This window comes from Aphelocoma coerulescens, chromosome 3 (assembly GCF_041296385.1).
Source record: "Aphelocoma coerulescens isolate FSJ_1873_10779 chromosome 3, UR_Acoe_1.0, whole genome shotgun sequence".
Lineage (NCBI taxonomy): Eukaryota > Metazoa > Chordata > Aves > Passeriformes > Corvidae > Aphelocoma > Aphelocoma coerulescens.
Window position 1 is genome coordinate 57,153,890 of NC_091016.1, and position 16,356 is coordinate 57,170,245.

A 16,356-nucleotide genomic window follows, 5' to 3' on the forward strand; every position below is an offset into this window, starting at 1 on the left:
ACAACAAATACAGTTTTACAGTTTATCACACTCTGTTCCCTCACATTTTCTCCTGGCAACGGTAACTCACCAAGTTATGAAAAACTGCTTTTATATTTTCTTTTGAATTTGATTAAAATCCACCACAAAAAGGCTGAAGGAGTCAGCTTTCTGGAGGACTTCCTCTGACCATCAGTACTCTTCAGATGTCTGAGGTTGTTTCTATTAGGTTTCCAGTTCATTAAGGTGCCAAGATGCCTTAGAGCATGTGGCTTGAATCCATCCTTGTTTCAGGGAACAGAAGCCATTAGTCCTTCCATTGCACTGAGCAGCAAAACTTGTCAACTCTTTTGATTGCAGTTGCTTATCTATCTGGCAAAGAAGCCAATCCGTCACCTCATTGTCTGAAGTCCCTCATCCTTTCACACCTCTTCAGGAAAAGAAGAGAAGGGAGGTCACCTAAAATTAGTCTGGACCCTCCGTACTGAAACTGTTACTCTAATAGAAGCTACTGGTATGCCGAGATGCTCTCAACATGAAGAGAAGGGAGAAGGGAGAAGAGAGAAGAGAGAAGAGAGAAGAGAGAAGAGAGAAGAGAGAAGAGAGAAGAGAGAAGAGAGAAGAGAGAAGAGAGAAGAGAGAGAAGAGAGAAGAGAGAAGAGAGAAGAGAGAAGAGAGAAGAGAGAGAAGAGAGAAGAGAGAAGAGAGAAGAGAGAAGAGAGAAGAGAGAAGAGAGGAGACAGTGGTTATACCTTCTATGACAAGAGGGAAAATCTGCTTTCTGGAATATCTGACACCTGAAGAGCACTCCTGAGGGAAAGCACAGCAGCCACTTGCCAGGCAGGGCCAAGCAACCAGAGAGAACATTACAATCCATCTGCCAAAACAAACCTATGGCATTTGGTTGTTTTTGGGGAAACACAAACACCCATCTCTACGTCACAGGAGCATACTGAAGCAAACAAAGCAAGAAAAGACAGTGCCTGATTTTTAGGCAGACTGTTCCCCAGTTCAGATCTGTTCGTTCTGTAATGAGACAAAAACAAAACCTAGATTTGCACCTCTGTCCTTCATCTTCACTGCTGTACTAAGGGTTCTTTCCCTGCTGGGTGGGCTGGCTGGGAAGAACCTCCCACCTCCCCAGTGGGACAAGCAGCCCAGTTGTGTCCCACAGGAGATTCTGGCACCCCATATGTCCCCTGGCTCCAGGGACATGAGCCTTGGTGCTGACCAGAAAGGAGCAAGCGCATGGTGCTCCAGCAGGTCCTGGGGTCCCTGTGAGCTGGGACCAGGATAAGGCACAGAATTTTACACTGTAGGGTATAATAAACCTTAAAAACTTCAGAATAACTGGAATAAACTAAGTCTTCAGTATATCTGGGCACTGATGTCCCTTTTTTCCCACAAAATGCCACCTCTGCTTCCATATGGTTTCAACATAAACTACATCAGTCTTAAAAATACAGAATTCACAAGTGTGACCCAGCCATCCTGCAGTCAACAGAAGAGTCCACACCACCACCAAAAAATTACACGATAGGAAAATATTTTTTTGTCAACAAACACCTAAGGCCCAGGACAGCCTTGGATGCTTGTATAAAGACATGTCTATCCCTCACCACGTCAGCCATGCACCACGGGTGAGCAGTTCTCCTAAATCTACTGCCCTGCGCTCTCTTTGCCATCTACCACCTCAAAGCTTCAGCTTTGCTTTAGCTGAAGGAAGTTTTAGAGATCAGGATCTCTGCTTATTTCACTTTGCTGGCAGCTCTGACAGCCAGAAAACTTAGGTATAAACCACAAAAAGGAAAGAGGAAGGAGAATGACAGACAAGGAATAAAACGGGCTAATAAATTCAGTTTTATTTTCATGGATTGTCAGTTCCTGTAGGTTTTGACACCTAGGGAGTGAAGTGAGTATCTGACTGCTTGAAATTACATTATCATGCCACAGCCTGAACACATTCAATATGCTGGCAGTAAGAGGAGGGCTGTCTCTCTCTGCCCTTCTTCTGTCAGGAGGAGTAAAAGGTTCTGCAGTTTCCTTCCCCATCCGACTGCCAATAAAAGAGCTTTCATTTAAGGTGGTTAAAGCGTAACACAACAAGGAAGAGAAAACAGGCTTACTCTTAGCAAGGAATGTACTTAGGAGGTTTTATAGGATGGTTTTCTAGGGACACCTACCATGATTTCATCAGACAAGTCTTCAAAAAAATTGTTAATTAAGCATAATTTCCAAAAGTCTGACTCCTACTACTAAATACACACACACACATATATGCATTATTACACCATATTTTTAAGACAGACTATTTGCTGGTCAATGCCCCATCTCTGTTATTTATGCAATGTATAAACTGTAACTTTAAAAATATTAATTTAAAATTTTTTTACTAACAGAAATTGAAGGCATTCTTTTTTTCTGGATGATAAAACATTCCAGTTATAAAAACCACTGTATTCCAACTTATGACAAACAAAATATCAATAAATAATTAGCTTTACTTGAGGACTATTAAACACTTCTTTCAGGTTCATAATGCCCAAAATGCTAGACTATGCACTGAAGATAACATCCGTATCACACACAGATCCTCTTGTTTTCATTCACCTAAAATAGTTATTTGTCAGCTAATTATCATTGTTAAGTCATCCCTTACTGGGAATCATGTAAGTGTTATCTCCTTAGATGTGTCTTCCTGTTACTTTCACATTAACAAAGTACATGAGAACTGAAAATGCAAGGCTTACAAAAATTATCAAACACCTGAAACTCACCCATACTGAAATTACTGTAAATAAAAACAAAGAGACTTTGCATTTCTGAAAAGCATGCACTGAAACAAATGTTTAAACCCACTATTTTAAGGATTTTTACATCTTCTCTTCTGGTAATCTTTACTATTACAGTGCACAGTGTAAAACTGTGGAAGCAGTTCATACTTTGAATGCATTTTTATCTTAGCTTTTAAAGATAAATTTGAGAATAGTCATGACAGTGTTAACAATTAATAGCTTCAGCATCTGTTTGGAACCTACAAAAATTCATTTGATTGGCAGACATGTAAGACAACAAAGTCTTAGCCACTATGGCATATACCCAAGAACACTCAACTACTTCAAAGTCAAGAAACAACACATTCAGCTGGAGATGTCTATAATTTTAACTATCTTATATAAATCACCTAGTAGTAGAATTCACTTGTAAGCATGTATAAAGTTTGCTTTTGAGTCACCCAGAGAAGAAACCAATTTCAGAAAATCAGTACTGGCTATAGGGAACATTTACTATACACACAGGACCTTTCTCTGGGTGCCCCTGAGGCTCTAGATATGTACTGGTCAGATATTTTCTGATGAAGAGGTGCTGCTTTGATAATTAACAGCCCTTGGGAGCTAAATAGTTGCACTTTTAAAACAGATTAGAGTGGAATATTTCAGTTGACAGGGATCTACAAGGATCCTCTGGTCCAACTGCCTGACCTATTCAGGGCTGACCGAAAGTAAAGTGTGCTGTTTAAGGGCGTTGTCCAAATTGCTCTTAAAGGTCCACATGCCTTGGGCATCGACCACCTCTCTAAGAAGCCTGTTACAGTGCTTGACCACTCCCTCCATGAAGAAATGTTTCCTAAAATATTTCCTTTTTGTATACATATAAACTTATTCACAACAATGACCAGCAAGGACTTCCACATCTTAATTACATGTTGTCCAAAGTATTGCATCTTTCTATTTTTTACTGGATCCGGCAATTACCCACTCCAGTTGTGACCTTCTATTAGTCTTACACTGAAACAGCCCTCAAGCAATCATCCTTGAGGTCACTTTTTCATGCCTCCTGAAAATCTGTCTTCTTGTACCCTTTCCATTGTTTACTTCGTCCTCTTTTGAAGAGTCTTAACCTTTGTCATTCCTCATCAGGAAATTATAATTATTTCATCATCGCTCCTACCCATTTCTGAGTATTTTCCAATTCTTTCAATCCTATTTTGGGAATGGTAGGTCACAAATGTCAAATGAAAGTAGTCAAGTGCAGACACGCTAGAGATTTATACACAGTGAAGTTCTCTGTACTGATCTCTATTGCTTTTGGTTTGCCTTTTTTGACTGCTACTGAGGATCAAGTGGATGCTATGATAGAACCAGCCAACACACACAGAAGATCTCACTCCTAACACAGCAAAAGGCTTGTGAGAGTCCATCAGTTTCTAGGTGAAATAAGGATTATCCCCCGCAAACTGCTTTCCCGCCTTCCCTGAAGGCAAGGCAGGCTTTAATCCCTGGGCTGCCCAAGAATGTTCCTTTCTGTTCTTGTTCAATTATCCAAAAATGTATCTCCCGAAAATATAACACAGACATACCCTCTTCTCTTACAGTTTACATGGCCTTAGAAAGCTGGTATCAATACATTAGAATCTTTGTTCTGTTGTTGGGATTTTCCACTCTACAAACAGTATCTTCCTATAGAGAAGCTACAGAAAACTAGTTCCACAAGCTACCACAATACATAAAACCCAAAAAAGAACACAAAAGAGAACATCAAGAGCTGTCCTGTATTCACGCTCAGAAAGGCACAAATAAAAAACTTGGCTTAAATACCATAAAAATGAAGATTCATCATTTTAAACTTAATACAGCAAGGTCCTTTAATAAAAGATCGTAAGTTCTTATGCATATAAATGTCCTAAAAAGCACTACCGAGACACAGTATATGGTAAGACTCTGTAATAATGTTACATTTAAATAAGATTGTGGGTACTTAGTGCTTGGACCTCTACAGCTACTGGGTTTCTGGTTTCCTGTGCGGTTCCTTAACATTTGCAACAGCCAGAAATTTTCAGGCCACTACAACACTGCAAGAAAAAAACCCTCACCTTTTTACATTCTGAAGCAATATGTTGTTGTTACCCTGTATCCTGTCTCCACAAAAAGGAGAATGATGATACAGAATGGTATCATTAAAATAAAAGTATGGTATAAATCTTGTATTTCCTATAAGTATGTATTGTGAATTACATGGAAGTTTTTGGTGTTGCAATCTTATCCAATGCTATATTGAGTATTTACTATGTGCAATTGACTCAGACTACTGAATGAAAACAGATTAGGAAGGCACATTTTTCTTGCTCTTGTATAAATGCATAATGCTGCAATGTTTGGAATGCAAACTCCACAGGGGAACATTAAAAAAATATTGGTTTGTAAATTAAAGTCACTGAAAAGTAAATGTCAGCCATGAAAATATTTCCTTTAATATTATGTTTTATAAGTTGTTTAATCAGTCCCTTCTCCAGCTGAGATCTAAATTACCATTAACTTTGTGGTTCAATAAATTATTAATACAAAATGGGAGAATCTAAGGGGAAAAATGGTGTTTTAGAGCACACACAATAGATGAAGAGCTGCAAAAATGGGCCAGAAATTTTGCTGTGAAGAGGTAATGCAGTAAAAGGGAACAGCTGGAGACTATTAAAAGCACTCATTAGAGGGAAGAAGCAGCAAACTGTTCTAATTGGGTCAGCTGACAGGTGGCTGTACTTCAGCAGTGCCCTCCCAGCAGCCCCGTCCCAGCCGCAGGGATTGGGGCTACTGTGTGATCCCCAAACCAGATCTACAGCTGCAAAGCTGCACTGCAGCACATCAGTGACCAAATCAAACTGCCCCAGCAGCAGTATGTAACACAGGCACTAAAATGACTACTGTGTGTATGGGGGTATGTCAGGGAAAACACAGAGTGCATAAAATGTTTAGCCTCGTAACTACAGCTAGGAACCCAGTAAGTGAAAAATGTTCTTTTTAATTTATATATTCAAATCCCTAATATCTCGTATGCACTGCACAGACAACGGCAAATAATTTTAACCTCTGCATGCCTCAGACTTCCAGTCTAAACAATGTTAACAAAGTTATCAGAGCCTCCCCAAAATTTCCCACATTCAATCAACAGACACTTGTAGCCCCTCAATAGGAAAATCAGAGTCATGAACCCTCTATTGGTGCGTCACTGCACCAATCTGAGGGCAGGCAACTCTCTCCCTGCTTTTTTTTGTACAGAGATATACATGAGAGTGACAGTCAGAAGATGAAGGCATGGGCTCCCTACCATGCTCTCTCCTGGAAGCCACGTCTCTGGCAACTGAAAAGCTTCAAGAAACTTATCTGAAGTCATGCAGGAGAAAGCTCAGCGATGATAACTGATAACAACTACTGATGACAATTCATAATATAATTACCCATGGTATTATGCAGATAAACACAGGAAATAAGATAGCCAGCTGCTGTCCAAAAAACAGTGTGATTGGTAAAACAGTATTTTTCCTTGTAGATAGAAATATGAGGATATAAATAATAAAACTGGTTAAATATATTTAGTGAATATTCTTATATTAATGAAAACCATGGAAGTCACAAAAGGAAATTCTCAAGACTCAGGAATAAAAAAAATTGTTCTATGGAGTTGACCCATTCAGCTTTCTCTATAATTTTGTTTGAAATTTATGAAATCACCTAAACAACATTAGTTTAAATATTTAGCCATAAAAGGTAATGTTGCAAAAGGAACAGTTTTTTTCCCTATTATAAGAAATTTGGTGTGCAAGTTCCCTGACAGTGCTTGAATTTTACTTCCCTCCTTTGCAGTAATCCTAATACACTTTTAATAATTACTTTAACATTTCATTTAAAAGACAAAAGGACAGATGCTCCTTTATGGGATCCCTTGCATAAGTAATCTTTAGCATAAATGAGGCTGAATATTGTTAAAATATTTTTAATTTTTACTGAAAAAAGCTTATTTATTTTCAGAGATGAAGTTGATAAGACTATGCAGAGCCACACAGAGATGCCATGCAAACTTAATAGATTATAAGTAAAATCTGAAACATTCTATAAGAAGGTGACAAGTTATTATCTTACTGAATGATTTTTAAAATTCAAAGTGTCTGATTCTGATATATTAGTTCAGAGATCTTTTACTCGAGTGAGCTAGGAGCCATGATATTCATGAGCCTAACAGAGATCAGAATCCCATGTAACCAGATTTCCTGTAATTCAGACAACAACACACAGCCCATGCTGCTTCACACACTCATTCAGCCTTAGTGGTCTTAGATCAAAGTTTTACCAAGTATTAAGAAAAGATGAAAACCCTATACATGCCTTTTTTTGTATTTGATGTCTCACACTGAAGTTGTAATAAATACTAGATAATGACAAACAAGCCTTCTGGAAGGAACAATTTTAATATAAACCTTTAAAATATTAATGGTAGTTCCTCTTCATCAGGGGCGCTTCCTACCTTCTGCACTTCCACAAGCCCTGAACTAAATCGCATCTCATGCGTATGTTTCTTTTGCTTGGTACCTGCAGCACTCACAGCTGCACTGAAAAGGGTTTGCTTGCTTTATTGAAGGACATTTACTCTAAGAACTCTAGTTCAACCTGAAACACAGTCACTACAATGAATTTAATTTAACTTCTGTGAATTTATCTCATCTTACAGGACCATAATGTAGGACTGACAGTCACATCAGTGTGCTTGAGACTCGACTCAAGGTGCTCGCCATTAATTACCTCTCTGCCATACCCCACAATACCATGCTGCCACTATTTATTTTGGAGAAGCTTGGAAGTGATTTCTTCAGGTGACTAACAGTAACTCACTCCAGCAGAGAAAATGCCAGGTCAGGGCAAGGAGCTGGTGGATCTGGGTAAAAAGTCTCACACTGCAGCAGGTGCCTCTGCCACATCCGACTCATGAATAAAAGGCTTGTTTTCTATCCTGACTTTCAATTAAATTTTGGTAAACACAGACATTTACCAAAACGTTTAGAACAATTTATTTGACTCCTGATGAATGGCTGCATTTCCTAGAACAGAGTCAAAGCCTGAAGCTCTATTCAGAGAAAATTTCAAATGATCAGTGAACGGTGGAAATTTCTGTCTCCATTTCTGACCTTTGCAATGTCAGCAGTTCAGATTTTCAATGTTAAAAAACCAGCATGCAAGGTACTACCAGACTTCAAGATAGTTTGGGCTTTTTCAACTCCCTTTTTTTCTTAAGGATCAGAACTGAGGGGAGGGAAATCCTTCCATCAAGGGCATCCCACCTGGTGTTCATCAGACACAAAACCTGATCTTTAAATGCTTTTCCTCCCTTAAAGCCTGCTTTCTAGAGCAGCTGAGCTCCCACACCTTCACACTGCAGTTTGAGGGAATATGGATGCTGCCCTCAGCTTTTCAAGGGCACAGGCCAGTGCTGGCAGCTGTTGATGAAGATGCCAGGATAGCCTGGAAAGGTTCCCAGTTGCTCACACAACCTTCCAAGAGATAGGAAGCCAAGAACATCATGGTTGATAAAAGCATAATCAGTTTCTAAGACTCAGTTTCCAAAGATACACACCTTTTGCCTGCAAACCCGTCTCTTCTGGTAAAACAGAGAAGTTATATTTACAGTTTCTCCAGTCCATTTTTTGGTAAGCCTATAACTGCTGTCAACACAAGGCTTCTCAAATACTCCAGCAATGAGCCCAGTGTCATGGATCAATCCATGGATCAATCAGCAGTTATGTATTTTCCTAGCTGTTCATCTGAGGCACGATGGAAGAAGAGAAGTAAAAGCTCATATCCTCCCCCTGCCTTCATGTATCTGCTCATGGTCAGGCACACCTCATTCCAAACAACTTATGTTTGATATTGTGATCAATGTTGAAACTGTTTAATATGCTAAATCTAAGATTATACTTAAATAGGCCCCCATAAAAAAGAGTAATATTTCATGGTGAGTTTTGCATTTAAAAAAATATTAGGAAGAACTGCAAAAGTTATGAGACCTGCAATTAGGCCAGCCATCAGTCCTGTGCTAAAGTGGCATACTGGCTCATGCTCAGAGGTAAAATCAGCTGCTTACTTTCTACACAGCTAGATCAGACAATCCATTTTGCAGATTTCTAAAGCTATGATTCCAAAATCTCCAATACCTGAATTTTAAGAAATAGGCAAGCAGATTTTCTTGAACTGCTGTGGAAAAGATTAAAATGCAGGCATGCAATATATGATGTGGTTGGATGGCTCAAGCATTACAAATGCTGAACATTCAGAATGCATGGCTTTCATGAAAATTAATTTCACTGGCAAGAGCTCTATATGTTACTGTCACTCTCACTGAGGAGTGCAAGTGACTGCCAAAGTCTGCCAAGGAGGGATGGAAAACAGGTTCCAGAAACACTTCCAGGATTCTAACGCTGACTTACCAACAGAGAAAATCAAAATGAAAATGCAGAAATAGTTTTTATTAAGGATGCTAATGGTGCCTCAGATCATCAAACTTTTGAACAAAATGATTACTGACCTCAGTCAGACACTTTTTATTTCTTTTTCATTATAGCTTTTGTACTGATCTGTGTATGCATTGATATCTGCATATGCATATAAATAATTACCTTCTTGAAGAACATACCAATGCCAGTGAAAATACAAGGTAATTTCTATTAGTTTTTAAACCAATACACCATGAATTTGATCTATTTGTTTCAGTTCTGCTTGAAGTACAATTTCACTGGCTATACATATCATAAGCTGCACAGTCAGTACTGAAATGATACCAGGTTTTACAGAGTCAGTCGTAAGAGGTGCCAATCGCTGCATTTCAAATGAGAAGGCGCTCAAAATAAAGTACAGACTCTACCACTCACTTTTAACATTTCCAAAAAAGAAAATGTAGCAGGGTTAAAAAATAAAGTTGTAGTAAAAACCCCCACCCCTCATTAATTTCCTCAACCCTCTAGTCCCATTCAGAGATGATGAAACAGAAGTCCATGCACACACTACATGCAAAGCCTTCTAACTCTGCACACCAGGAGGTCAAGACCCACTCAGCTAACATAGGGACCTCTTTGGGGTCTCTATCCATATAGCAAATAAGATACCTTTTGCAGTTCATATCTGTATAGCAGATGCCATTAAATTTAAGGCTATTAGACAGTTACACTGATACCTCCCCCTTCAATTACTTATAATTTATAAGCTTGTCTGTTCACAGGGCTCTGCATGACAAACAACAGAAGTAAAGACAAAAGAAATCATAACAGTCCTGTAACACGTAAAAAAACCCAGCCCTCCTTGGATTCATCTAACTTCAGCTAGGGCTGAAAGGTGTTGTGTGGCAGCTGTTCAGAGCTGTGTTCTCTATGGCTCATCACATATCTTGTACTCTACTGCCTCTTCAAAATATCACAAAAACACCCTCTCTTTCTCCTCCAAAAGCCACAGACATCTCCTGTTTTGACATTGTCTGGCCTGCAACATCTCATAGCAGACCATCAAGCTGTCCTGTCACTGCTGTTTCACTGACCCCTTTGCAGGTTCAAGTATGGCTGAAGGCTGAGTCCAGTCAAACTGGATCTCCATCAGAGAGAGGGCAAGAAGCAATTCCCCCATTTTGCTTTTTTTGAGAGGTGTCTGTGTACATGCAAAGAGATCAACATAAAACAAACCAATCACCTCCCTAGTTTCCGTGTTTCTTATTTAGCATTCATTGAACACCCACTGCCACAGGACCTTGGTATGCAACAAAAGCTGGCAGGTGTTCAGTAGTCGTACAAATTTAAAACTTATTATGAATAGCTTATTCAGCATTATTTCCATAATCTTAACCCAAAAAAGACAAAAGACAACAAAACCAAAGCAAGAACTGAGATTAGAGCCCTGGTATTAAGAACATTACAAACAACTTAGAGACTTGAGCTCACTGAATTGCTCTGTTTCTCAATTTTCCTCTGAGGCTGCACAGTTACAGACATAGTCTGAACCTAAAAATCTGTGTGAATATTCACAGTGATAAGTATAGGCAGAATTATTATATTACTATACAGTGCAAATCCAACTCAGTGAAAGGACCATAATTCAACGGTGGCAATCTGGAACTTGCTGTCAGCTTATTCAAGATCAAACTGAATTCATTGGCAACACTCCACACAGTAAAGCTCAGCAAACTAAGGACCAGGCAAGAATGACAGAGGAAAAACACAAGATGGAAGATGCCTCTGTCTCCCACGATTCAATCATGCAGTTTGAATAACAGCTTTACATAACAATGAGGGGAAATTGGTAATTGAAACCTTTAATTTGAACATACCAGGTATCTTTCCTCCTGCCTCATGCTGGGGGTACGGATCATGTGATTCTGTTCTCCTCTCCAGTCTCCAAAACGTCGAAAAAAATAATTGGATAGGAATCGGTTGACAGGATCTCTAATAATATTGATGTAGACGGGCTGGTCTCCTCCAAACCTGGTGGGAAGAAAAATGGGTGAATCTCATCACAAGGTTCCACACAGACATGTATCTATTATCTCTCATCTGAATGCTTTCAAATTACTTCCTACAGAAATTCAGAGCTTTTACAAGGTGAGGAGTGAAACTGAGAATCTTACAACTAGTTTCTAAACCTTTGTAAATGCATGTAAGATCTCTTTAGGGTGAACAGTAAATATGGAATCACATTAAGCTATATGCGTACTACAAACATTTTGGTCAAAAACCTTTTTTTACACTGTATCAACAGTTTTGCTTCTTGAGTTCTCTCTCCTTGCTCATTTCAGATGAAGAACCTTCTGCAGATGAATCAAAGAATGATCATTTATGCTTCTCAACACACTTTCCATCTGGGCAGTCATGTCAGAGCAAGCACCACCCAAAAGTAATTGTTGTAAGGCAGCCCTGGATCACCTCTGCCTGCACAGTAAGTGTAGTAATGTGCAAAGGATTTTCAGCTTACTTTGAAAGCTTTTTTCCAAAAGCTTCCTCTGGATGAACTGACAGATATACATGGTATTTCCAACTTAGTATTTGCTGGAACTTATGCAGATCCTTGTCCCCTCACCCCCAGCCTGCACCACTGGCTGGGTTTGAGGTTATTTCATAGTTATGCAATACCTAATCCCTATACTGCACTTCATGATTTTTTTTTTTTTTAAAGTCAATATGAAAACTCTTGCTTCAAAAAAGAAATTAAGTACCAATCTCAAGTACATGCAAGTTCAAGGAAAAGGAAAGGGTAAAACCAGCTGTGACCAGGCTTGCACATAAGCAAAATATGGCATAAGTACCTGCAACTTAGAGATGAGAAGGTAAACTAGAGCAACTTCATCACCTTGACTTTACCCTCTTGTACGTCTCCTCCCGGTGCTTAATGACAGTTCAACAGGTGAGATAACAAAAGATGAAAGGAGGAAAAAAGAAGCTTGGGTAGGTTTCTGATTACACTGCGTTTTCAGAATGTTAAAATATTGACTGCATATTTTAGATCAACATACAGCATCAGGAGAGCAGGCCTAACTGGAAGAAAAAACAGGAAGCTGCTTACATTGTTCCATGGTCAAAATGAAAAAACTGGCCTTCATGGAACAGACTTATGGACTACAAATTCTGTGAGACAAAGAATAAAATAAAACCTCCGTGGATTGAGAAGTTCAGAGGATAAATTCAACTTGGAATTTTCCTTATCTAAGAACATGGATTATGCTTCTCCCTTCTGTTTCCCCAATTTAGGTGAAAAATTCTCACTTAAGCACTAGCTTATACTTTATTTTTGGGAGCTTGAGGACATAGCCATATTAAAGTATTTAAATGCTATTCTGATGATTTTCTGAGTCACAATTTATATAATTTCTTCTAAAATGTAAAATACTAGATGAAGAGAGAGAAAACTGAAGACCTTTAAATTAAAAAACTCCTCTCGGTTTCTCCTCATTTTTTGAGTCGATGAATAATTGAATTTGTATAATAAAAGACCAGGGCTCCTCCTAAATATTACAGAGGCAGCAAAATTGTTTAAAATTATGAATTCTAGTAAAAAACAAGAGAAAAATCTCGGAGAGTTTAAACCTGATTTTCATTCTGCATGATTCCCCAGACCCCTAAATACAGTCTGCAAAGGCTTGTCTCATGATTAAATATGCGTATCAGTAATTTCATTGACCTCAGTGTTGCAGGATCACTGCCATAATTAGAAAATGCACAAGCAGCATAAAATTTTAAAACAATCGAATTAAAAAAGCAGATGCTCCTTGCTTCCTGATTAGTGCACAACCCAATTCGGACATGGACGTGCAAGTGAAATATCCTGAATTTAGTATCCTGAATTCTTCTCTAAGCTTATCTTTGCTGCTTTTTATCTTTATACAGAAATAAAACCTACATTTAAAAAAAAAAAGGCATTTCTGCAAATACCACAGGACAGTGTGGGCATAAAGCTTCGACAATATTTACTCAAACAGAAAGCTTTGAGTGGATGCCTTGGCCTGTAGTTTTGAACTAAATTTTTCAAGTGAAATTACTGGAAAGAATAGATTGCATCTAAATTACCGAATACATTATCTTCCTGCTGCTTGATGCAGATAGCAATAATCTAAAGATAGAAGGGAGTGGAGGAGAGCAAAGAAAAGGGGAAGCAATAGAGACAGTAAGAAGGGATGACAGCAGCAAGTTGCCTTAAGACAAAGATGAAAAGATCACAAGATTCATAGAAGCAAGAGAGCAGGGACGTCCTGCCTCAGGTTTTGCAGAGGATGTTAAACCTAAATGCTCATCAGAAGAGTGAAAAATCAAAACCAGACAGGTATTAGCTGCCTTGATAGAAAATTTCAATACATATTCTCTTTTCTGAAGTGAAAGGAGGGGTGAGATTGCATAACCAACTCATCAAAGTCCCAGAGCCCATCCTTTTGCTGGTAAGGTCATGTCTCTGAACACGAGAACAGTAAATTCAGGACCAAAAGCCCGGAGACAGGAGGCTCACATCAGCTCATTCATCCCAAGAGGACAGCTGAGATGGGAGGTCACTCTTTCACAAATGCTACAGAGGAACTTCCCTTTCCGACAGAGAACTGTGTGTGCTTCCTACCTCCCTAAACACAGGACAGCTCGAATTTCTGATTTTCTGCACTATGTAACCAGTTGCTATAGACCCAGCTGTGGGCTGCTCTACCACCGAACAAGCAAGGAACTATTAGAAAAATCGAGTCTGTTCTGGTCCTTATTCAAATGTGCATTTTTTTTTAAAACATGGTTTATAATACTTCAGATTTCAACCATTTGTTTCTATGGACTCTACTCAGGAGTCTTTTATGGAAGCAAAGCAGCACTCATATAGCAGAAAAAATCCTAACAGTTAAAAAAAAAAAATCAATTACCTTAAGCTATTTGGAGAAGAAAAGGGCAAATCAATGCTCCATTTGTTCAAGTATGTTCTGCATATTTTTAGATACCTATCAATCACAACATATTAAATGCTCTCCTGAGTGAAACTTTTCAGATTAACAACACCCACATGAAAGTGCTCTTGCAAAAAAATAGGTATGTGCCCTCATTATACATCACATCACCTTATTTGCACTCAAACACCTATTGTGAAGGATTCAAAATGGGACACATATTTTCTAGGCTTGAGCACCAGGCTTGCCTTCTCTGAGTGGGATCATGATTGGATCCCACATGATGAAGTTGCACAAATATTCTCATACCCAGCAGCCCATCAGTGCAACTGGGAAGAGTGGGTCAGGACACCACCACACCAACGGATACACCAACTCCCACAACGCTCTTCCTGTACTTAATGTCTCCTGATTTATTTTATATATACTAGTAAATCCCATTAGTTTTAACTGATCTGTTGCTGAAGGTATATTTTTGGAGTCCTCATAAAAAAAACTATTTGCAGGCTTCAATCAATGATACTTAGCTTCATTAATAATATATTCCCCTATGTCTTTTTTAATAAAAGCAAAATAAAATAAAGCCTGAGAAGTATGTGAGCTTGCCCCTTTTCACACTTCTGACGAATTCCAATTTTATTATTGACATGAGCAAAATCTTTATTTAAAACCATTTATAAACCACTTGCAAGTTAGGGGAAAAAAATCAATCAAAGTGATTTGCTGGGCTTTAAAAAATGGAGGCTCTCTTAGCTCCTATTAGTTTTCATTTCACTTCAGCAGGCTGCTGCCTTTGCATTTAATACAAAACTCTACAAACAAGGAGAAGATGGTTTCTTCATCCTTGCAGGCAAAGCAGGAAAAATCAAGGAAAAGATGACTCCCAACCTATTCTCTGGAAGAACTTTGTCTGCCTCTTAGTCTTTTAACATACACTGTTTCTCCTTAAACAAAAAGGGTGCTTGCTAGAAATTCAGTATAATGGAAGCAAACAAGAACCAACAGCCACCTAACATCAATAGGGACAGGCATATTGTGTCCTTCTTATAAAGGAAGCACAATTTCCTTTTACAGTGCCATACAACTGAGAATCACACCCTTAGAGTACAACTGCCCAGCAATCTTTACTCATCAATTATGTTAGAGGTCAATTACCTGCCCTGCTTCACAGGGAGGTCACATAAAAGCACTAACATAGAACTTACACCTTTTTAGGACTTAAATAAGATGCAGTTACTTCAACATTTATCTTCTGAAAAAGGTATTTTGAAATGAAGTTTTCATAACATCTTGCATTAGCATGAACTTGTGGCAAAGCAATCCTCTGCACACAAGGCACCAGGGACTTCTTGGATGCTCCAATGATCCTCCTCAAGGATGAGCTGCAAAGAGGAGTGGCCTGAGGTACTTCCTGCCTGGGACTACATGGTATTGCCAGCCTCTATAACCAAGGAGTTTATCTTCTAACTTTTTTCTGTTGTGCCTCTCTTGTAGCCTTCATCCTTATGTTGTGGTCATGTTTTCAACCTTTACTTTAGAATCAGGAGTGTTGATATAGGGCATTTCTCTACTGATACACCTATGTCACCTATACTGTTATTTCAGTCATAGTAGTACTGGCATAGCTGAATTGGTACAAGGACTATATAGAGCAGACTTCAGTTAAAAACTTTGGCTTCATGAAGCCTTTTTCCTTTCTTGCAGAGTACTAGCTAGACTGCCTCTCCACAGCAAGCTGAACTAAATGTTATGCCAGTCTGCTTTTTTGTTATTGCTCTCTAGTTTATCCCAGATACAAAACAAGCAACGCAGCAAGGTGATGTAATTATTATCCCTGGAAGCATTCAAAAACATGTAGATGCATCACTCAGGAACATGGCTTAGTGGTGGACTTGGCAGCGTAGGTTAACAGTTGGACTTGATGACCTTAGAATCTTTTCCAACCTTAATGGATCTATGATTCTATGAAATAAGTATTTTCATTTCAAAACTGCATCTATGCCTGGCCTGGCCTTCAATAGGAGGTGTGTGCAGGGGTACAAAATGCCCAGTGGTACAAGGCTAACAGTAAAATAGTGCAAACTTGCAACACCCCTCATCAATCACCCTTTCTGGACATGGTATTTCAATAGTAGAAATTCAGCTTCTGAAGTGATGTGTCTGGGT

General features: G+C 38.8%; 1 protein-coding gene across 2 annotated transcripts in view; it reads right to left on the reverse strand.

Moving 5' to 3' along the window:
- Positions 1-16,356, reverse strand: part of UST (uronyl 2-sulfotransferase) — a 166,529-nt gene that overhangs the window by 60,049 nt on the left and 90,124 nt on the right. For both annotated transcript variants that reach the window (XM_069010404.1, XM_069010405.1), the window contains exon 5: positions 11,113-11,266. In XM_069010404.1, the coding sequence (XP_068866505.1) occupies positions 11,113-11,266 (154 nt within the window). The remainder of the gene's footprint in view (positions 1-11,112; positions 11,267-16,356) is intronic.